Source organism: Melospiza melodia, chromosome 20 (genome assembly GCF_035770615.1).
Source record: "Melospiza melodia melodia isolate bMelMel2 chromosome 20, bMelMel2.pri, whole genome shotgun sequence".
Lineage (NCBI taxonomy): Eukaryota > Metazoa > Chordata > Aves > Passeriformes > Passerellidae > Melospiza > Melospiza melodia.
In genome coordinates, this window is record NC_086213.1 from 7,163,351 (window position 1) to 7,181,846 (window position 18,496).

Here is an 18,496-nt window from a genome sequence, read left to right on the forward strand (position 1 = left end):
TCCTGGAATAATTCCTGAGTACATTGGGTCAGTGGAGAAGGTTTTAGGGAGCAAGTCAGGTACCTGAACATGGATGTCTGGAGGCATTTTACTACATTTGTGATGTAGTAACTTAAATCTGCCAAGCCTGTGTCTTGGATACCTGAGCACACCTGCACTGCTGCTGGATCCTGAGCATCAGAGCTGGGAGCAGCTACAGTAAGAGCTTAGGGGCTAAAAGCACATGGCAAAGGGCAAATGGCAGGACTGAGGCTACTGACGTGCATTCCTGCTCTCCCACAGCACTGTTCTGTCACACAGCGCGGCAGGGCTGAGGCTGGACTGGGCAGCTCAAGGAGAGGCAAGGCCAAGGGTGCTTTCATTTGAGACCAGTGGAGCTGAGGTGGGTCTGTGGTCAGATGGCTCTTGGAAAATCGCCCTTCCCTCTCCCTTCAGAGTGCCTGAAGAAACCAAGAAATAAAGTTTGTGTGGGTTCTGAAGAGAACGTGGGCTTGTTTGAGAAAGCCTGTGGCTACAGGTTGGAGTCCCCGCCGAGGAAGATGGTACCGAATTTGGGGGATGCACAGTAAATAGAAAAAAGCACAGCGATACTTTTAAATCAGTGACTGATGATTGAAAAGGCACCACCGAGACCTCAGGGCGGCGGGGGCCGGGCCGGGCCGGGCCGACCCGAGCACAGCCGAGTGCAGCCGAACCGGGCTGAATTCGTCCGGTCCGGTCCGGTCCGGTCCGGTCCGAGCCGAGCCGAGCCGAGCCGAGCCGAGCCGAGCCGAGCCGAGCCGAGCCGAGCCGAGCCGAGCCGAGCCGAGCCGAGCCGAGCCGAGCCGAGCCGAGCCGAGCCGAGCCGAGCCGAGCCGAGCGCACGCCCCGCCCCAGGAAGCGCAGGGTTTAGCGGCCGGCCCGCGCCGCGATGCATTGTGGGGCGCAGCAGCAGAGCCAAGATGGCGGCCAGCAGGAGGCTGATGAAGGTAACAGCGCCGGGCAGGGCCGCCGGGCGGGCGGCTCCGGCTCCCGCGGCCGCCCCTCCGCCCCGGCCCCCTCCGGCAGCGCGGGGCCGCCTCCCCCGCCGTCCCCCGGCGGGGCGGCCTCCTCCGCGCCCCTCGGCGGCGCCCCGCGCCCTCACGGCCGGAGCGGGAGCAGCCGGCGGTCGGGCCGCGGCCGTGAGGGGCCCCGCCGCCCCCCCGGCGCCGCCGCCCCGCGCTCCGGCAGCGCCCCGCGGAGCCGGCTGCCGCCCGGGGCTGGGCGGGGGCGCCGGGCGGGCGCCGCGGGCCGCCCCGACCCCCTCGCTCGGGGGGCTCCAGGGTGACTAAGCAAAGAGGAAGGGACGGGGGGAAGGAAACGGCGCCGCCCGGGGCCGGGGCATCCCCGGGGCGGCGGGAGGGCTCGGCGGCCCTGCCGGGGAGGCCGCGGCGGGGAAGCGCCCTCCCCTCCCTCCCTCTCTCCGTGCGGGGGGAGGTTCGCCGCTCCCCCGCGCTCGCCCCGGTGAGGAACCGTCCCCAGGCGCCCGGGGATGAAAAAATTTCGTTTTCGTTGTTTCGGAGAGTAACCTCTTCCTCGTATGAGTAAGAGGTTTATCACACAGAAACACGGACCGGGGTTCAGAAGTTTCTTCATTCGCTGCGGACGTGGTAATGTTTTTGTCTTCACTCTTATTTGTTCTGAACCGTGGATGATACTTGGAAATGGAAACTCGGCCCCGGCTGGGCTTTTACCAAGAGCACATACAGTTTATGGTTAAATACCACTCGGGATTATGTTTTTCGTTATTTTCTTTGAGGAAGAAGGTACTTCTTACAAGGAAAATAGCAACCATTGCCCCCAAAGCGCACAAATTTATTTTATGCGCTGTATGTAATTGCCAGTTAACATCCTGAACTGTAAGCAGCGAGGTTTGCCTAGGACACACTCCATAGTGGCATAAAATTTATTCATCTGTAAGATGCTGTGGCAGAATCCAGATTTGCATGTGAAGTGCCTGTGGGGAAATCAATGGACTTTACAGGCCAGTCCTGGGAGGTGGAGGGGAAAGACCCCATAACTGTTGAGCAATGTTTCAGCCTTATTTAAAAACTTGCCCCTGTGGGGTGCAGAGTAACCCTCCACTGGGATTTAGCAGATTCTTGGGTGATTCTGTTAAATTTAATCCTTTAATACCAGTTTTACAGCGGGCTTCAAGGCCCTGGACCCCAGTAGGGCCAGGATTTCACCCGGACGTGTTCATGGCATGTCCTGAAGTTGCATTTCCTTGATGTACAGATATATGAATAACCACTATAACTCGGGTATTTTAGAGGAAACCAATAGCTCAGCAGTGCTTCTGTAAGACTCATTTTGTTGGTTTAAATGTTCTATGGAGCATTTAAAAATGAAATAGTAGATAGTGTGCAGTGTCATTCATATATATTAAAAATCAGTAGGTGTAAACCTTTAATTGTCCTTAAGGATCCTGGTGAGATGGAATTAATTTTTTACTTCATTTTTGGTAGCTCTGTATTTTCTCAGGGCTTTATATTATAATCACCATGTCTGTTGGTGATTATATTATATTACACCAAGTCTTTATACTCAAATAAGGTTTCCCTTAGTTTCAGACGTAAGATTAAATGCTTGTTTACTGTTTTTGTAAGGCAGTTTTTCTTCTTGTTCTGAATTAATGCATTAATTGTTCAAAAGCACATCACTACTACTCTAGTAGGAATAATATATCTTTTCTATTTTTTGTGTATTTAAAATAGAAAATACAAATCTCAAAGGCAAGAAAAATGGTTCTTAATATTTTCAGTGCCTCTTGCTTTTTAGCCTCCCTCTTCATTTTTACTATACTTCTAAAACATCAGAATTTCAGTCTTTCACTAAAATGCACTAAAAAGGAGTTTTGATAATGTGATCTTATTTTCTAGAAAATTGGTGTGGCAGTTGTTTTTTGGAGGGAGTGGTGTGGGAATGCAGGAGACATTGGTAACTTACCTCTTCTGTTTTCACTTTTGTTTCTGTTGCCTAATACGCGTGGGTTGTTCGTGTTTGTGTGGGTTTTGTGCAGTGGAGGAGCTGTGGGCTGCTGTGTCCCACAGCTTGCAGAGGCTGTTGGATCGGCACTCCCTGCCTGCTCCGGGGAGTGGAGCAGCCCAGGAGGCCCTGGCTGTGCCATTCATCCCGGCAGGAACAAAGTGGAGCTCTCGTAGGGATGATGTCATCGGGATTGCTGCAGCATGATGTGAAGGTCCAGGCTCACGTGTGTGTCAGCCTCAAATCACTGCTGAAGTCCCACGTTCACAGGTCCACTTTAAATCAAAGCCTTTCACTGTTGGAGTTTTGCAGTTGGGAAGAGTCTTTGGGGTCTCTTTGTCAGGGTCTCAGAATGATGAGTAGTTATAACTAAAGGAAATAGGGTTTTTCACTGTGTCAGTCCATTACCTTTAAAATAATTTAGGATAAGCATTAACTGTCTTTTCTTTGAGCTAAATAATCAAGCTTGTCTTTGATAAATGAGACTAAACCTTAAACCTTTTATAGTTATATAAAATTAAGCAATTCCTGTTTCCTTAAGGTCTTGCCAACATTTTGAAGTACTGCATTTTTTCTGGACTCAAGTCATGCATCATAGTTATTCATATTAATCACCATGGCCCAAAGAGACTGGGTGCAGTGCATCCATAGTAACTCAGTGGCTGCCTGTGGCAAACTGGGAGCCAAGTCCTCTGTCCAGGTGGGAATGGATGCCCTTTGCCTCTTGGGGAAGCCATTTGCCTCTTCAGTTCACAAACCTCTGTGTGAAACAAACATTACAAATTTTGGTACATTGAACTTGTACCATCCAATTTTAAACATGAATTCAGGTTATAAAGACAACAAGATTGGCTTGTTATCTGAGGGTGTGTTTGGGCAAATCACCTTCCCTAGGCCAAAGAGCTTTTTTATGGCCTCTTTTTGCTGAGCTTTATCCCATCAAATGGTGCCACCTCACTGAAGTCTTGTCCCCTGATTCACAGCAGCTCCATCGAGGTGTGCCCTTCCAGGAGTGCACTCAGCATAGCAAAAACGTGAAATAAACATGGCTAGTGACTCATGTTCCAGTGACATCTGAGGTGGAGGTTTGAGCTGTGAGCCACCATTGCACCTTTTCAGAGAGCCCCGGTTGTTGAATCCTGGCTCCTTGTGAAATGTGAGCTCTGGAATGAAGCTGTGTTTGTCAAGGATGTGGTGTTGTGGACGGTCAGGGCTAAAACACACAAATATGGAGTGATGGTATTTAGGAGAGGATCTAAGGCTTCTCTTTGGAGGGGGTACTGGGCTTTATGGCCCTTTCTCATAGAAAGGAACTTGTCTGACTGAGGCTGCATGATGGGGAACACGGATGTCCCAGAGATCCATGCCAGAGACTGCAAGGGAAGGCTGTGCCCATTGCCACCTGCTGACATACAAGAGGCCGTTCCTCATGCTGGTGCTGTGTGGAGAGGTAGTGAGGGGTGCCCAGGGAAGGCTGCTCTGAGCTGGACACTCAGTACCTGCAGGGCTGGTGCTGTGTGGGGCTGGGCTGCACCTCCCACGGGGGTCTGGGTGCTCCTGGAGAAGGCTCTGCTGCCCCAGTGTGGGGCTGGGCCTTCCATGGGCACTGCTCAGGTGTCTGTCCCATCCATGCCTGGCTTTTACACGTTCAAAAGCGTCTTTAGCAATAGAAGTTGAAAATGGATTTAAAGAGTAAATAACACTTCACATAGGAAGTGAGAGATGTTGACAATTATTTTAATTTTATTGTTTTTACTCGGCTTCCGTAGTTGCATAGTCAAACATTTATGCAACTGTTGAGCTCCTCCATGATAAAACACAAACATGGCACCACACCCAGGTAGGTGACCTGCAATCTCCAGGATGCTGTGGTCCTGTAAACACTGTAGTGCTCCCAAATAAAGGGGTTTTAAACAACTCTGATACTTGGAAAATAATTCTAAATTGATCCAAGCTTCAGTTCTTAGTAACAAGGGAAATACGGTTTTGAGCAACATATGATTGTACTTGGGCAGAAGTGAGAATGTGGATGCATTTTCACTTTTTGAAACTGAGAATTGACAAAAGTATTTTCAATCAAATGCAAATACTTTGCCAAAAAGTAGAATTGCTCAGTCAATAAGATGTGAGCATACAGGGTTGTAAGTTGCAAAGGAAACTTACTGCTGACTCTTAAAAGAACTGAATTCTATTTCTGTTTTGGGTTGGATTTCTGATGGATTTTTTGATGTGGTAGAATCAGATTTTAAGGTGTTTTAAGACTTCTCTGTACTGTTAATCCAGAAAGTGAAACTGGCCAGTTCCTGATCAGTGTTTTGGATCCTGTTTGACTTAAAGGCATTTTTTAGAGAATGTATTCATAAACAGATAAATATTAGTTGTAATAATGATTTAGGGTTCTTTCAGGAGGCTTTTGGGGTTTTATTTGTGAATTTAATAATATTCTGGGCTTGATGCAGAACTTACTCCAGTCGGTATGAGCTCTTACACTTATTCCCATATTCTGGGATTGCACTCTTACAAGTATTTGCCTTCACTGCATCTTCCTGTCTGGCTTGGGTTTTTAGGGAAGTCCCAAAACTTGAAAGATGCGTGGACAGAACAGTTACAGGGTTTTCAAAAGATTTAGCTACATTTTAAGCTGATACCGCTTTTCTTTCTACTTTAAAACATTTAATTTTTGTTTTGAACAGCCCAAATGATTACACAGTATTGAAATTTACAATTTTAAACCTTTAATGGTTAATATGTGAGAAGCTGTATGTACTTTCATGAATACCTTCAGCATTATATGCTTGAAGATCGGGTACCACCCCTGAAATAGTGTTTTCTCCATTTCATGTGCTGTGTGTAACACTTGGTCTGAACATTTCCAAATTACAAACATGTCTCAAGAGAGCCCCATGAACATTCAGACATTTCAGTTTTTCAAGTGGATAAACCAATGCAGCAAGGTCACATGCAAGGTTGATAAAGGAGTGGGGAATGAAGATTGATTTAAATTCTTACTGCAGTCATCTAACCTTTAGTTACGCTCCTCCTGTGCTCCTTTAATTATGTTACTTGACAAAATTAAGGGGTGGAGGACAAGAAAAGGAATTAATCTATTTACTGTCTGCCTAGACTCATAAGTATTACTTTGAAATAAATATCTGGACTGTATCTTTTTACCTCAAAGTAGTTTTTGTCCCTTTGGAGTTGCTCAAGCCCGTGTTAAAGGTATTGTTAGCTTTTAATCTGTGCTGCTTGAAAGTATTCAGTAGCTCATTCACTTTTTTAACAGCACTGTATACTGCAGTGTCTGCCTGGATAGCCCTGAGGCAGTCAGATCTTTATTATGGGTTTTGGCAGTTGCCAGAAGGAAAAAAACCCAAAACAACCTCCCCTCACATCCCAAATTGTGCATGGTGACGGTCCGGCCACTCCTGAAGGCACGGCTTGGGTAGTGTTACACTGCCCTTGTGGGGAAAAGCTGCTTGTGAACAACTCCAGCACAGACTCCATTCGTTTGGAGTGACTTACTGACACACTCCTAGTGCAAGAAAAGTAATTTCTGGCACAAATTTCAGTCTGAGCCCGCGGTTCAGGTGCGTGCCCTGCTGAGGGGGCTGCACTGTCGCTGTGTGAGGCGCGGAGCTGCTCTGCCCCTCCATCCCCGCCGTCCCTGCCCCGCTGCCGGCTCCTCCCGCGGGACAGGGACAGCGGGGCCTGACACCCCCTCATTGCCACAGCTTTGCTTTTGGACGTGGCTTCCTGCAAAGGCCTCTCTTGACATTTTAAGGAGGAAGATGGCCTGAATAATTTTTGTTTAGTTCTTTAGTGCCTCTGTACTGTTTAATTCCCTCTCTCATATGGTGGGCTTGAGAAAAAGTGGGAAACAATTTGCATATGTATTTTAGCTTTTCATTGATGGCATACAAAGTTTTACAATTTTATAATTATCTCTGTATGGGATTCTTGCATTTCTTAATTCACCATCCAATTTTTTTAACCTGAATCTGACTATAAAATGTAGGTGTTTAATTTTCCATCAATGTGAAGCTACACTTTTTTAATTTGTTGTATTAGTTTAATAACATACCTGAATTATAGAGTCATAGTCCTTCCTTTTTTTTTTTTTTTTGCATCTGGACAAGTGTTCTCTGGGCCAGCAGCAGTACAGTGCTGTTGTCTGAACCTGGGACAAAAGCTCCTGGAAGCTGCAGTCCCACTGGGTATAATGGGGGAGATTTCTGTCATGTGCATAATGTTTTTGCTATAGTAACTAGAAAATAGTCTAAACCCATTTTCCTTGCCTTGTTTTAGAATGAAGGCACTGGTGATGATGCACATTAATTTATGCTTAAATACCTACTGCTTGGTTAGCTTATGTTGTTCCCAGTGTTTGATGTGTTGTATCTAGTATGGAATGGAATTTATTCCTTTTACATGCTGTGGGCACTGCTTTGCCAGGGCCTCGCAGGTCTGTGTGTGACAGGAGTGAGCAGCAAACTCAGCTCAGAGCAGGTCCCTGCCCCTGTCAGGATCTGCCCAGCTCTCCCTGAGCTGCTGCTTTGTGCAGGAGCACTCACAGTGAGGCACCGTGGGGATTTGCACTCTGAGTGATGGTAAAGCACCTCTAGAGCTGCAGTCATAAAGGTTATTTTCTTTTGAATATTTTGGGTTGCTCTCTATCCCTATAAATATGACTCATGGGATTATTGGGGGGGGGTTGTGTTTTCCTGCTCTCAGGAAATAGGATAATCCTCTTAGCTCTTTAAAAAAACCACCCAAACTGTCTGTGACATTGCATAAATCGAGCAGCAGTGGAATTTGGGGATTAATCCATGGGTCTAGACTAAAAAGTCAGTGTTAGTGTCATGAAGATAGTGGTAGGCATCAATTCAGTTTCCAAGGTTAAACTCCTGTGTTCAGAGTGTGCTCTTGCTTTAGTAGGTGCAGTGGGCAGGAATATAAATGTTCATTTGCTGATATGTGGCTGTTGTGATTTTTGTTTCACTTGCATTTGGAATTCTCACTTTCCCTTTGGGTTTGAGTTTTATCATGATGCTCCATTTGTGCAAGAGGTTACTGCAAGTATTAAATCTGCCAGTCAAGTGCAGGAAGGGTTGATCCAAGATGAACAGGGAGCTATTTTGGAAGACAAACCACAGACACCACTTGTAGCAGGAAGACTGATTGGTTTTGTTTTTCATTGTGTAGTGTTTTTGCTTTTAATTGGTGGGTTTATCGTAATTATATCCAGCCTAATTTTGCCAGACACCTGCACCCAGTGCAGAGCTGAGCACTGTCAGAGCACCCCAGTGCTGCTGTATAAGCAACATTTTCCCTAACCTATGCAGCCACCAGGCATGTGATGCAGTTTTGAAAGCACTGGCAAACTTTTATGTTTTGCTGTGGATGATTTTTGAATTCGTATTTCATTAAATTCTCTTTAAAGATAAAATGGCAGAGTTCAACCACAAAGGACTGTAATTGTTGTGGAGGAAATAAAAGTGGAACCTTGAGGTGTTTCTTTTGAGGTGTTATGAAATACTCCAGGAAGCAGTCCCTACAGTAGGGCTTATATGTCATTTTAAATATAAAAATGCTGAAATACTTATTTTGGTGATACTTGGTTCACAAACTGATTAAAAGTAGTCTTCCTGGTGCAGGAAGATAACCTTGCTCAAGACTGATACAGCTTTAAAGAGGAATCCTAATGTGTGCTGTGAGCTTTGAGGTACTAAACAGAGAGAAAGCTGAATCTTTTCAAGTTACTGCTCTAAACAAGCCTTGATTGATATTTTCCTGGGTTTGGATCAATTTAAGCTGTTCATGCAGGAATTTGCTCATTTTCAGTTGAAATAATTGGCCCGTTCATTGGATTTATCCCTGTTTAGAACTATTATGAAATAGTTCTTCCAAATCACTGCTCTCCTCCACACAAGCCCTAAGATGCATTTTATTTCTGCACCTCACAGTGTTTCAATAGTCTGTTACAAGAGGCACTGATTTACATTAGAGATAAACTACATTTAAAAATTGTTTTCTTTTAATACTTCTGCTTCATTGTGTCTATAATGATGTTAATAACAAGACATTTTTGTGTTTTCCTTATATATCAGAAAACAAGAGTTTTAGTACTTCATCTCAGAGAATTTTACATTTTACAGGTGCAAAATTTTATTTCCTATTTGTGTGGGTTGCCACACCACTAATTAAAGAAAACCACATTGACCTTTAAGCATTTTGAAAAATTTGAGCATCTTGCTTAATCGAGTTATTAACTTACACTTAACACTTTGCTTTGCTTTTCAGGAGCTTGAAGAAATTCGCAAATGTGGAATGAAAAACTTCCGTAATATCCAGGTTGATGAAGCTAATTTATTGACCTGGCAAGGGCTTATTGTTCCTGTGAGTATAGACTGTTCCTTATGAGCTTTAAAATAAAATGAGGATCATTTGTATCTCATAAATCCAGAGCTCAGCAGTGCTGCTGGTGACCATGAAATAATTTGTTATTGTGGGCCTGGGCTGACACTGGGCTGCTGGGAGAGGTGTTGGAAGGGGAAGCAGTGAAGTTTGGTTTTACATTAAGCCTGAAGTACAAAATCTGCATGATCATAGGAAAAAGGATGTATGAAATACTTTCACTCCTTAATATGTTTTTTTTTTTATTAGTTTACTAGGTTTATTACTAGGATAAAGCTGGGTATTAGGAAAAATTTGATGCAAAGAAAAGGTTTGGATTTTCTGAAGTGAGCTCTTTAAAAGAAAATAGTATCTTTGTTTAGGCATTAGTTAGTGCCAAAATAAACTTATTTTACCTATTTTTTAAAAAAAAGCACTACAGTCTTAGGGAATGTTTGATGGAAGTAGATAACCATTTTATTAGTCAAATAGAGAGGGATTTGTTATAAGAGGAAAGCAGAAAATGTGAAGTGTTGATTTCTTGGCTGAAAGTCACTTGGATTTTCACCTCTTGTGTTTCCCACAGCTGTGGCCCATAGCAGTGGGAAATGGCTGGCTTGGTTCTAAGAGCTATTTTTAGTCTGCAGCAATAGGGGCTGGGCCATGGGGGCAGCAGTTGTGGTTTTCTGTGGGTGGTGCCAGAAAGCCTCCCCAAGCAGTGCAAGTCTGCCTTTTCATGATATGAGTAAGACTTTGAGCCATCTCTGCAGTGCCTGTGCCTGGTTAGTCAGAGGCTGCTCTGGAGCTCACATGGCCCAGCTGAGGTAATGGCTGGGTGGTTCCACTGTGAATGCTGTGGAATACATTCAGTTTGCTGCTTGCTTGTGTGCCTGCAAGTGATTCCTTGCAGTGGCTGACACTGCTCCTGCAAACAAAGCAAGTGGGATCCGACACTGAAATTTGACAGAGCTGAGGAACAACTCCCTTTAATCAGTCACTTTGTGGTTCATGTGTAACAGTTTAGTGCTTTGATAACACTTTGAAGCAGTATAAGGGGGGTAAATATGAGTAATAAAACAAAACAAACAAAATACTTGTTTACTCCTGTTAAGATGAGGAATGTGTGGTGTACAGCAGCTATTTTTAACAGTTTCTGCTCGACTGAGGATGAGCATGGTGTTTGTTTTGCAGAGCTTTGCAGCATCACAAGTGTTTAAATGCTGCTGCAGTGAACTGTGCTCCAGACCTGCCTTTTGATTTGTAATATGTCCTCTCACAGAGGAAATAGCCTCAAATTCCCTGCTGCTATAGTTAAAGGAGAATTTTGTTTTGAAATTACACTTCCTATAGTAATTTCAAATTTGTTTTTTGAGTTCAAAGAGTAGTGGAAGTTTTTATTTTGAGGTTATGCTATAGATATTTTAGTGTTTCTGCCTCTTTAGCTATTTTTGGTGCCAGAGTTGATGGCTTATAAATGCAATACATGAGCTTATTGAAAGTTAAACTTTTTTCTCTGTGTTTTTGCTTCACATGCTGTTACCATTTTAGCAAATGTTCTGACTTAGGGTTTAAAGACACATACTTCAGTAGGACTAACCAGTTACTGAGTATTAAATGCTATAACTGGGCATTTCCTTTCAGCTGCTTAATGAAGGCATGAAAGATAATGCTTATTATTTTTAATAGTGTTTACACAGAATTACTGTGAAAGATAATGTAAAGGTGAGCTGTAAAGCTTTAAAAGCTCCTGTTTGTAACATATTTTGCTCTTCAGAACAAGTGTTAGTTTTTAAGGGTGTTCACTCAATAGAGAAGCAAATTGAAGATAGCTGGTCAACTTCTTTCCTGTTCTAAATTATAGAATGAAGTAGTTTGTGTCCTGTGGGTGGCCAAGGTACACTATTTGTTTGATTTCAACATCAAAACAAGACTGTAGCCCGGGCTCCTTGTTCATGTAAGAGGCACAATGAAGAAAATGGATGTTTTTAAGGCAGGTCACTTCTTGTGTCAGTTCACTGAACATCCTCACAAATTACAGCACATGATGAGGAAAGAACAATTGAGCTATGGGGGAAGAGGGCAGTGACTGCCTTAGCTGTCACCACCACCACAAGTTATTGGTTCAACTTCCAAAGCTTTTAGGATTGCTTGGGTAAAAAGTGATTTTAAAGCCACTGTAGTTGCCTCTCCCCCTGGCAGAAACTGTGCTGTATTTCTTACAGACACACAGCCAAATTCTTCACATGGATGAGCCTAAAATTAAATGTTTTCTGTTGACAAATATTTTAATAGAACACTCCCCACCCCCAAGTATTGATAAATTCTGGAGTGGAATTGATTGCAGGGAAGGGTCTGGTTGCTAATGAAGAATGTGTGTGATTATACTTTACACCAACTGGAAACTCTCATCCTTTGATTCTTGTTCTGAGTGTTTGGAAAGGCTTCATTCCATAGTTACTGTTTTCAGTGCAGAATGGGATTTTCATAGGCTTTAAATGTAGCAGTGTTTATTTTTGTTCTGCCTCTCTTGTGCAGTATCTGAAGCATCAGTATCAATAGTCTAACAGGTTTTTCTTAGTGAAATTCTGGGCATTGTTTTTTCTGTTTGAGCATGAAGAACTGCTTTGCTCACTTCACGGTTCTCTCATCCTGCTCCTTCAAAACTGATCTGATAAGAGTGGGTGCTAAAACTGCATACAAATTCAGAATGTTCTCATCAGCAAACACAGTGAATATCTATCTTTAGTACCAATGAATGCTCAGCAGATTTTTGTGTAGTCAGCACAAAAACATTCTCGAAACATTTAGAGAGATCTGACAAACTTTGCTGTTTATGCCACCATGTTGTGAGACACACAAAATAACTGTTCAGAAACCACTTCCCTTGTCAGGTTTGCTGTTTGTGTCTTGGAAGGGCTTTACTATGTTTTTTGAAACATAAAACTACTTACTAGAGAGGGCCTTGAATTGGATGTAAATGGAGCTGGATGCTTTCTTACCCATGGAAATGTCAGAAATGTGGGACAATGGCAACCTGCTTTTTCCAGGGTGGATGCAAACGTGCAGCTTGTATTGCCTTTCACATGATTTTTGATGTTTCCTGACACATAAACCTGGAGTAGTGTTGGTAAAATGCCTTTCAGATAGTTCATTGAAGAGATCAGTGAAATCCAAGTCTGTGGATGCTGCTTTTCACTTGTGTCCATCAGCACGTGCCACATTCTTGACATTCTGCCTTCTTGTTGCAGGACAATCCTCCATATGATAAAGGAGCCTTCAGAATTGAAATCAACTTCCCAGCAGAATATCCATTCAAACCTCCTAAGATTACATTTAAAACAAAGATCTATCACCCTAACATCGATGAAAAGGGGCAGGTTTGTCTGCCAGTAATTAGTGCTGAAAACTGGAAGCCAGCAACCAAAACTGACCAAGGTAGGACTCCGTGTGGAGAAAGAACTGGGTATTGAGAAACTTTGTAGTGTTTGGATTTAAAGCTAATAATGTTTCACTTGTCAGTTTCCTGTGCTCTGAGGATATATTCATTGTAAGGTTTGTGTCGTGAATCATGTGTTGAGCACAGTACAACTTGTGGAATTTCATTTTGTTACTGGAATGGGAGGTACTGGCACTGAAGTGGCATTTCCACCTCCAGGAAACCACAAAACTCTTCATGACTAAGGAGTTTATTAAGGAAGTGTCCTCAGCATACTTGAAAATTTTGCTGGTGGTTTGTGTGGAGGTTATGCTGTGTTTCTTTTTAAACAGTGACTTTAGAATCCAAAGCTGTTCAGTAAATTCCTGGATGTTTGAAAGGCAAGGTCTAAAACCTCAAGGTTCTGTATATTTTATAATGTGCCATGTGGTTCAGTGATTTGAACATATGGCTTGAAATATCATGGAAGTCATAAACAAAATCTGAGAAGATACTACAGATTAACTTGTAGTTCTTAAAAGATCATTGCTGTCAGACTTGCTGTGTAGAGTGTCTTTGATAAGAATCTAAATATTGTAAGGGGAAAAGTTTTGTAAAGTTCTGTGGCAGACTTAAGTGTAATGTAAGTAAGGTTTTTCCTGTTGTTGCTTGCATCAGGTGTTGGGGTGAGAACTTTGTGTTGTCTGGGAGGTGATGATTAGTTGAGTATTAAGCTTTTATTATTATACATAGAAAGCAAACATCCTTGCAAAAAATGCTTATTTTTAAAGAGTATTCATTCAAATGAGGAGCAGTTTAGGGCAGTGCTAGAGCTCCAGTGACACTGAAGTATCTTGTTCCATAAGAGAAAATACTTTCCCCTTCCAGGCTCTTCTTAAAGGTTATTTTCACATGATATGTGTTCCTGATAGGAAGCAATGCTGTACTTGAGATATTTTTTTCTGTTTATCCCTGTGTGCTAAAGAAGGTGCTTCTGGTTGTGTGATCTGCCCAAAGACAAAACAGGAGAATTGCAGTTGTTTTACAAGAGGTGAAGCAGCTGTATGTTGGTGAATATGGAGGTGGCAGCAGAGAGAGCCTTGTGAAATAAGACTGCTGAGAGCTTAGATCTGTTGTAGATTTATCCCTGATTTTACAGGACAAAGGCCCTCAGGAGACAGGAGATGGAAAGAACATGTGGAAGGTTTCTGTTCTATCCCACACCTGAGCAGCTGTCCTGGTGCTATCAGCCTTTGCTAGTTAACTAAAGGGCTTACATGTCTCTACCCAGCTTGAAAAACAAGCTGTCATTAGCTGGAGCTACTGAAATGATTGTTTGCATGCAGAAAATAGTCAGTGTCTCCCTGAGAAGTAGCAACTCCCTTTTTATCTGAGACACTGAATAAAAGCTGTGCTAAAATCAGAATTTGGAACCAATCCTAGCTATCAAAATATTGCAGATCTCTCATGGTCTGCTGTGTTGTGTTTGTTTGTCTTAACTCTTTCTTCAAGTTGTTTTAATGTCAACATCTGTTGTTACTACATGGTTGTATGAACCTGTGACAGTGTTACTAAACCCTGCTTAAATGTCTATTCCTTTTCCTTCAGATTGCTTTTTCACTGAAAAATCACTCCTAGCTTTTCTCAATGAAATAATGTGACATCATTAGTACAGCATCCAAGTGATTGGTTTTGCTCACACAGGTGTCAAAAAAGTGAAGCAATTTCATCATAAATCACTAACTTACCTTTTGCATACTAAATATACATCTTACTGCTGCACTTTTTGTTAATTTATGCTCAATATTAAAAACAACTGTTCATGGCAGGATAGTTTTCAAACTCTGTGGCTATTGAGGCAGCTCCTGTTCTGCCAGGCCTGTTTTTTCTGGCTTGTTACTGTTTTTAAGGGTATTGAACACACGTTTTCTCTGTAGTGTTTTTGCATGCTTTGCTCAGTGAGAAGGGATTGCCCCTCAGTGTTTCTGCTGTTTTCAGCAATGTGATGGCAGTTGCTGTAAGGCAGGACTGGTGAGTTACTGTGAAGGAAGCTGGTATCAATTCTGCATTCCTTAGATAGTTTGTTGCAGTTTAAATTTGGATTTGTGGTAAGAAATGCTTTTGTTTAGCAGTTTAGAGACAAATGTTGGATTTGAGTGTGGCTTTGAGTATTTGTTTTGAGGATCAGTGCCCCAAACAAAGCCACTCTGGTGTTCCAGCATCTGCTGGAGTGACCAGCCTTGTATGAACTTGCATTCCTGCCCAGAGAAAAATGTAGCAGTGAATGGCACTGTGGGGTGTGAGATTCACTGCGTAAATGTCAGGTGCACTTCCATTTCCTGAAGAGTGACTTTTCTTTGGAAGGTGACAGGGACATTGGTGGCACTGCTGTGAGCACCTTGCCACTCTCACCCTGTTGTTTGCCCAGTACATCTCTACTGGTGGCTGCCTTGGGAAGTTGAGAGTGAAAGGAAGACATGCCTGCTTTTCATAGATGTAAGAATCCCAGGGAAATAAAGCTGGAAAAAAGGGTTTCCAGAAGAGGGTTGGTCACAGCTGTGTCCCTGTGACAGGTGCTGGGAAATGCTTCATGGTGCAAATTCCATCTTCACCAAATCCCTTCAGGGAACCCGTCTGAGGACTTCCATTCGTTCTCAGCCACAGGAGAGGATTTTAGCTGGGATGCCAATTACATGGGAGATGATTTGTAGTGCACTTTGGTCTCTATTCATGTTGATTTTGTTTACAAATACGATTTTCTGGTGTTCATTCATGGTCATTGAGCTAAATCTTGGCATATCACTGCAGCTTACTCACGCCCTGCGCTTGAAAAGGCCCGAGATTTATGGGGATGTATTGAAATGCAGTTAAAGCTCTTTCCTTACAGGGGAATTTTGCTTACATTTTGATTTTGAAAAATTACCCATCTAAGTCTCTGACTGTATTTATACTTCTTTTGACAGTAATCCAGTCCCTCATAGCACTGGTGAATGATCCACAGCCCGAGCACCCCCTCCGGGCTGACCTAGCTGAAGAATACTCTAAGGACCGTAAAAAATTCTGTAAGAATGCTGAAGAGTTTACAAAGAAATATGGTGAAAAGCGACCAGTGGACTAAAATCTGACACAAGTGCTGTCAGCAACCTATGATAGAAGATCGGAGCAGTGCATTTGAGACACCCCGTAAAGCAGGACTCTATGGAAAATTGACAAGTGCCACCTTTCGGTGTGAACTTGTGGCTGTTACTAACTTTCTACAGTTTTCTTAATCAAAAGTGGGCTAGGTAACCTGTAAAGAAAGGATTAAAATTTAAGATGTTCTAGTTCTGCTTTCTTTGTTTAAAAATCACTGCTTCAATATACTTTAAAGTATGCTGTTTTCTTTTTCTTGTCAGAATTTATCAAAAATATCTTAGACTTATATTCTGCCCTTAAATTGAAAAGGTTGTGGCTGTCATTTCTTATTTTTCCTTGCAGTTCCCACTATCTTGAGTTCATTCATTGAATTTTAATCCCCTCCTCAAAGTGATGTCTTAGGAAAAATATCCCAGTTCCGGCAGAAAATGATTGAGTGTTTGGCAGTTTCGTTTACTTTTCTTTCTAAATGTTGCACTGTGCTTTGTGGGACTTGTTGCAAGTTCCCCTGAACTTCAGTTTGTAACATAATAAACAAATTCCAACCCACAAAACCAATCAGAAATAATGTCTGGGTCTGATGTAAATCTGGCCAATGTCTATTAAACGGGGAAACCCAAGTTTTTGTGTGCATCATTGAATTAGAATACGGCTTAAGTTCTGCTCTTGGAAAACTTTGGAAAAAAAATCTGTAGCAAACAAGTAGTAGAATGTGATTGCAAACTTCCTTCACTTCTATCTTTAATACCTATGCAGAGTAGTGGGAAACATGCACAGAACAACATTGCAACCAATCCAGGAGAGTTCCAGAAATCGGGGACCAAGAGGTACCAAAGTGACAAACTATCTTTTGAATTTAAAATCATTATTTTGGAAACGTTAATTTTGAATTCAAGACCTAAATCTGACAGCACTGCTGTCCTCTCTGAACGTTTTCCCTCAGAATGCGTCAGGAGCATCTGTGTTTGTGGGAGGGCCCTGGAGCTGTTCCCAGCCCCAGCACGGCTGCCAGGCCGGGCCTGAGCACTAAGGTGGGGCAGAGTGTGCTTGGCTGCTGCTGTGTTCAGCACAGGGGCAGGGCTGCAGTGAGTGCTCAGTGTCAGTCTGTCCATCAGCTTTGCAGGGGCTGCAGTGAGTGCTCAGTGTCTGTCTGTCCTGTGTTTGCCCCGGGGCGCTCCTGCGCATGCTGAGGGAAAGGACAGGGAGCCTTTCCCCTCAGAGCTGAGCATCCTTTGCCTGTCTCTGCTGCTTCTGCTGCCTTTCCTCCCCAGCCCAGAGCCTGATCCTAGCCCCACAGTCAAACTGCCACACAGTCAACCTGCTGTCTCCCCTTCTGCAGCTGGGCTCTGCTACTGAGTGAATGGATTATTTCCGGAAATCCATCGGTATCTGGGAGCACATATCATTTCGATGTGCAGGAAGCTGAGTTGAAATAACCCTGACACCTAGGTGGTTGCCTATACTCCTAAATTCAGTTTTAATACAGCCTCTGCCTTTGCAACCTTTCAGAACTAGTGTGTCAAGCAGTAGATCTCTCTTGGTTTTAATGTCTTGTGTATTTGCTATTTCCTTATTTGTCCCTCTCCTCTGGCTTTCATTTCCAATTTAGTGTAAACAATGACAGCCCAGTACCTCACCTCTGTTGAAAGTAAATTTTTTTATGAGTTAGGGAGCTAAGAAATTTTATGTTTAAGTGTTCTTAGACAGATTCTTTGGCAGGTAAATAAAGTTAAACCACATTCACCTTATTTACGGAAACTTGCATTTCCTAAGTGTTTTCAGGCTTGTGAGAGCACTATTACCAAATTTTCACATCTTTGTGTCTTCATTTGCAGAAAGTTGGTACTGATTTTGTTTCGTTCACGCTCACTCGGATTCATAATAAAATAATGCCAAATTATCTGTCAAACTGAAGTGTGTAACTTCTGCATCACCCGAGTCACTGTACCTTTGATCATGTCTGTTGGCATGGAAACTTACCATCCTCTAAATTTTATTTGAAACAAAACTGTAGCACTAGTTTGCTGCCCTCATTGCTACTCAATAGTTACTCTGTGGTTGTAAAGCCTCTCAGGTCAAAGACTGCGCCGTCTGCCTGGCTGTGACCGGATGCCGCGGGAAGGGACGGAAGGGCCGCGGTGCCCGCGGGAGCTGCGGCTGAGCCGCGCCAGCCGCTCCCCTCCGGCCGCAGAGCTCACAGAAGACAGATCTCGCTATCAGTTCTCTTGGTGTGCTCTTCATAGTCCAATTGCTAAACTGAGACGTGTAAACACAGTGCTGGCGCGTGTCTGGGGCAGCCTCTGAACAAAGGGATCCGGCACCTGTGTGGCTGAAGGCTGAGGAGGAGAAATCCAAGTGCGAAGTCCTAGGATAACTCAGGAAATCAAGCTCTTGTTCTCTCTGGTTCCCTAAGCCATGCTGAATTTTAAACGTGCAGTTGAGCATCCACAATGAAAGCAGCGCACTGGTGAAACTACACCCAGGAGTACTGGTATAGGCTTTCTGCAAGTCCATTCTGCTACCCTAATAAAAATTGCTCTCAAAGGC

At 43.3% G+C, this 18,496-nt stretch overlaps 1 protein-coding gene across 1 annotated transcript; it reads left to right on the plus strand.

Annotated features, from left to right (window-relative positions):
* The first annotated feature begins 887 nt into the window (after positions 1–887).
* On the plus strand, positions 888–18,493 carry UBE2L3 (ubiquitin conjugating enzyme E2 L3). Its single transcript, XM_063173330.1, has 4 exons — positions 888–968; positions 9,307–9,402; positions 12,648–12,834; positions 15,778–18,493. The coding sequence occupies exons 1-4, from the start codon at positions 942–944 to the stop codon at positions 15,930–15,932; spliced, it is 465 nt and encodes a 154-aa protein (XP_063029400.1). The 5' UTR covers positions 888–941; the 3' UTR covers positions 15,933–18,493.
* The last annotated feature ends 3 nt before the right edge of the window (positions 18,494–18,496 follow it).

Bases quoted from the DNA above. Each gene is read 5' to 3' on its own strand.
- UBE2L3 (XM_063173330.1), top strand. From the start codon at position 942: ATGGCGGCCAGCAGGAGGCTGATGAAG. The intron at 969-9,306 runs GTAACAGCGCCG...TTTGCTTTTCAG, and splicing joins CCAGCAGGAGGCTGATGAAG to GAGCTTGAAGAAATTCGCAA. The intron at 12,835-15,777 runs GTAGGACTCCGT...TTCTTTTGACAG, and splicing joins AGCAACCAAAACTGACCAAG to TAATCCAGTCCCTCATAGCA.